This window comes from Colobus angolensis, unplaced genomic scaffold (assembly GCF_000951035.1).
Source record: "Colobus angolensis palliatus isolate OR3802 unplaced genomic scaffold, Cang.pa_1.0 Scaffold422, whole genome shotgun sequence".
NCBI classification, from domain to species: Eukaryota; Metazoa; Chordata; class Mammalia; order Primates; family Cercopithecidae; genus Colobus; species Colobus angolensis.
The window spans coordinates 1,993,806-1,998,513 of NW_012117622.1; the positions used below are offsets into that span (position 1 = coordinate 1,993,806).

The following is a 4,708-nucleotide window of genomic DNA, read 5'->3' on the forward strand; positions in this document are numbered from 1 at the left end:
TTATGTTATATATTATATACATATACAAGTTGAACTGCTATTGAGGCCATAGTAAAAACAGCCCACACCAGCTGTTCCATCCTTTAATCCTCTTTATGTTAGCCAAAATCTCAATCTTAGCCTCAAAGAAAAATGGCCAAAGAATACCTGAATGTAGCAAAACTCCTGGAGCCAAACTTTCAGACCTCCCTTTGTTTTATGCCACTGTAAGCACTGTTTTTCCAATAAGTGCAGTGATATGAAGTATGTTGGCAAGGATTCGACTGTATCAAATCAACTAGGGTGGCAGATGGGGAAAAAAAACTTGTGTGTGTCTGACAACCAGCCTCACAATGTGAAAACAGGACATCTGACTAAACCCTGAGTGGCTCATTTCAACAATGCTCAGGAGACTTCCTGTCCACTTTGAGATGTCCTGAGACTCCTAGTCTCCAAGGAGAAACATAGTCAACTAAGTTCTAGACCAAGTCTTTAATTATGGAGTTAAAATATAGCACAATGGAGTTTAAATATGGAGGCCTGTCTTAAGTCTTTTTATAATGTCTTCATTAATAATGTCATTCTTGCCATTTGGGAGTATGGGATTGTTTCTTTGCTGTACCCTCTTGGTGAGAGAAGGCCTGGGGGTGTGGGCAAGGTTGGGAGGGAGGGAAAGAGGAAGGAAGGAAGGAAGGAAGGAAGGAAGGAAGGAAGGAAGGAAGGAAGGAAGGAAGGAAGGAAGGAAGGGCAGGCTCCTAATAGAGAACAAATCACAACCTTACATTTAAAAAAAGAAAAAAGAAAACCCCTCCTTAGCATATAATATAAATCACAGGCCTGTTTTATTGGACACATCTCACACAAGTGAAGTATGACGACAATTAGGGTGTGTGAACCATAATCCCATCCATCACACATGAATAAACACACACAGACACAAATAACACCCACTCCCTCTCCCCTATCCCTGTCCCCACTTCTAAAGGCCCCTCCTCACCCCACTGCCACCACACATACACACACTTACTTCACACCCGCAGACTTTGCTTGTAGGGCACTGCTCCAGAAATCGTCAACATTTTCTGGTTCAGAGAAGGCCTGAAGGCAGGCACTAAATGGTATCTTGGCACGCACCAACTCAGGAAGGGGTCTTCTGTTTGCTTCTGCTTCCCTTCTCGTTAGTTCATAAGCAATCAGTTCATCTGAGGGAAAGAGCAAATGAATGACCTTGCAATCGCTCTTACCTTACGGAAATGAAAAGCACCCTCTTTGAACAGTCTTCCCTGAAGGCTTCTGGGCTGGGCCAGGGTTGCTTATTTGTTGTCCTTTACAGAGCCAGATGCACCTGCTGAAAGGCTGTTCTGGGGCTGTCTTTAGAGTTGCACCGACAGGTGGCATTGAGCCATTCACATCTTTTTGCGTGCTCCCCTTTGAGACTGACAGGAGGGAAGTGTGAGCTTGGCCTGGCCTGGGTGGGTGAGAGGGTCAGACCATGTGTGTGATATAAATGCCCATGAACCTGGTTTGTCCAAAGGCCAATCCTGGGTTTATTCAAATGCCATCCTCCCAAAACAAGGCCTTCACATCAGAGTATTTTATAGCCAGAAAAGGTCCAAGGGCTAACCTCTTCCCAGTCCTTCACTGCCTTGCTGAAGAACTGAGGCCCAAAGTCAAAACCAGCCAATTACTGACAAAGCTGGACTTCAAACCCTGATCAGCACTCCCTCCACAACCCAAGAGATGAGGCCAGAAAGAGATGTTATATTGTGTAAGGGGATCAATTTTTGCCAATGATCACACACATAGACAAAACAAAAACATTCCTGTTAACTCTAAGCTGTTTTAAAATAAAATAACCAAAGGCAGAAAAAAAAAAAAAAAAAGAACCACCGCTAAGCGCCTGACAAGAACCAAGAACCAGATCCGGTGTTACACATTTTCTGATTTGGTTCCACCAGCAGCTATGATTAGAGGTCATGGGTCCCACAGAGGTGTGAGGCCAAGGAGGAGGATAACTACAGGACTGCAGTTAGCCACCATCACACACCCATGACATAACCAACACCGCCAAGACAACTTCCTGTGGAGGTTATCCAACACCCTCAGACATAGGGCTACCAACCTCGAAGGCCTCTGTGCTATTCCTACTCAAATGATTAAATACAAAGAGAAAAAGAGGAAGCTCCCAAGCATCAGCAGATCTGGTCCTGGAAACTAGCCTGTAGTCAAAATTTTATATAGATTTGAATGGCCTTTCTGGTCATTTCTTTTGTATTACCCAAAAAAGAAAAAAAAAAAACTCCTGATTTATCAGTTTGTAAGTACACTTACGCACATATTTGTTTTCCTAAACACATCTTAGATGCTTTTAAAATTCATTCCCCTGTCCCCAGTCAGTTTATGATGTACTTATATCTAGGTTGCTAACATTAGATATTCCCAGCAGTCAAATTCCAGAGACTAAATTAGAAATCTCCTTTCTGAAAAAAAAAATAGTTATCACTAATAAATGATAAACAGAATTAGAAAAGATCATGGGCCTGAGCAGACATGTGAGTCAGTAACCCTGAGGTAGATAAGAAAAACCACTGAAGCCTAGTTCTAACAAGGAAAAAACAACAGACTCCCATTCCCTTGTTTCTACACTGGAAAGATTTTGAAACTGGTCAAAAACTGCATGAGCATATAGAAAATGAAAATCATTTCATCTCAAATCATCATAATCATCACTTTCCAGTTAACATCATAAACTGACCCATGACTCCCCATATACAAGAAAGAGGAAAATGGGCCATCCAGGGATTTGCTGAACTTTTTTTTTTATTCTAAAAAAAAAAAAAAAACAGGAGACATGTGCAGAACGTGCAGGTCTGTTACACAGGTATACAGGTGCCATGGTGGTTTGCTGCACCTATTATCTTGTCCTCTAAGTTCCCTCCCCTTTCCCTCCACCCCCCAAGAGGCCCCAGTGTGTGATGTTCCCCTCCCTTTGTCCATGTGTTCTCAGTGTTCAACTCCCACTTATGAATGCAAACATGCAGTGTTTGGTTTTCTGTTCCTGTGTTAGTTTGCTGAGGATGATGGCTTCCAGCTTCATCTATGTCCAAAGGACATGATCTCATTCCTTTTTATGGCTGCAGAGTGGAATTGCTGAACTTTACAAAAATGACTGGTTCACAGGAGATGAGCAATCCAGCAGCTATTTTGTCTATTTTGCTTATACAATGTTAATTCAAAGAAATGTCATTTGTCTATTCTGCCTAGGAAGAACCAGATTAGACTGATGGAAGGAGAAGGCACCAAACATGAATGCCACATCTCTGCCTCCTTCTCTCTTCCAAAGTCCAGAGACCCTTCTAATGGGCTTTGCCTTTACAAAGAACCCTGACACAATTTATCTCCCAGAAGAGGTGGCTGAAATACTCATGTGCCAAAGCCGGATTATTTCAAGAGACCTCTGCTCGAATGTCTAACTTTAAAAAATACAGTCCTGATCATTTCCATCAGACTTTATAGCACAACTTATAAATGACAGTGTTAAAGAATTTTCTACATATATCATCACCAATAACTTTCCCCAAAATTATGCTGACTCCATACTCAGTAGTTAGCCAAATTTACAGGCAGTGAAGTAGGTTCGAACCATAACGCCTCCATAAAACCTGTGATGCATTTGATTCTTCTCAAAGGAAAAGTCACAAGGGAACTAACAAAGAGATGAAAAGAGATGAGCAAAACAGACATCATCTGGGCTGGGTCTACTCCTGACACACTTCAGTGACTAAACCATTCTCTCTGATTCGAGGGTTTTTCCATATGAAGACACACAGTACTAACTTCCCGCTTTGGAATTGTTACCCTTGTTGGTTGCCGCCTCCATGGCCACAGGTAACTGCATCAGGTAATCCACCCTCTCCGTGTAGCGGACTTTCCGGGTCTGACAGCACTGAATGCGTTCTTCCACCAAAAAACGAAAAACATCACTTGGGTTTTCTGAGCCGATGCGGTTCCTCTGAAGGATGGATTGTATCAGGTTAGTAAATGTTTGAATATTGAGCCACTGAGACTTACTAGAAAATGAACTCTAAACCTGGTGTAAACACTTGGCTTTATTAAACATTTCCTCTGGGCATGCCCATTCACCAATGCACTTTAATAGCAAAACACGGGAATTTATCTAAAGTCCAAAAATGGGGATTGGTAAAATAAAACACAGTTCATCATGGATTGCTATTTCAATATTAGTAAATTAAAAACCATGGGAGAGAAATTCATAGAATGAAAAGAAAGGAGGAGGAGAAGCCAATCAAAAGAGAAAGGGAAAAAAATAAAGGGCTGCCCCGGAAAAATGAAAACATGTACAATATGATTATATAAATACACTCATATAAATTAGGTACAAATAAAACAGAAATCATGCTCTGTTAACAGATGTAATGATGTGGCAAAACATTTAAGTGAAAACACTGCTTACAGAAGGGCATGCAGAGAATTAACATAAGAACTGGAAAGCGACGGGAGGGGCAGATGCCAAACTGTGAACACTGGCTGTTGGCCGGGCACGGTGGTTCACGCCTGCAATCCTAGCACTTTGGGAGGCAGAGGCGGGTGGATCATCTGAGGTCAGGAGTACGAGACCAGCCTGGCCAACATGGTGAAACCCCATTTCTACTAAAAATACAAAAAATTAGCCAGGTGTGGTGGTGGGCGCCTGTAATCCCAGCTACTC

At 42.1% G+C, this 4,708-nt stretch overlaps 1 protein-coding gene across 2 annotated transcripts in view; it reads right to left on the reverse strand.

Annotated features, from left to right (window-relative positions):
• The window catches only part of USP13 (ubiquitin specific peptidase 13 (isopeptidase T-3)), a 134,211-nt gene that overhangs the window by 41,737 nt on the left and 87,766 nt on the right, over positions 1-4,708 (reverse strand). For both annotated transcript variants that reach the window (XM_011956716.1, XM_011956717.1), the window contains exons 12-13: positions 3,838-3,991; positions 1,007-1,181 (exon numbers count right to left, since the gene is read on the reverse strand). In XM_011956716.1, coding sequence (XP_011812106.1) covers positions 1,007-1,181; positions 3,838-3,991 — 329 coding nt within the window. The remainder of the gene's footprint in view (positions 1-1,006; positions 1,182-3,837; positions 3,992-4,708) is intronic.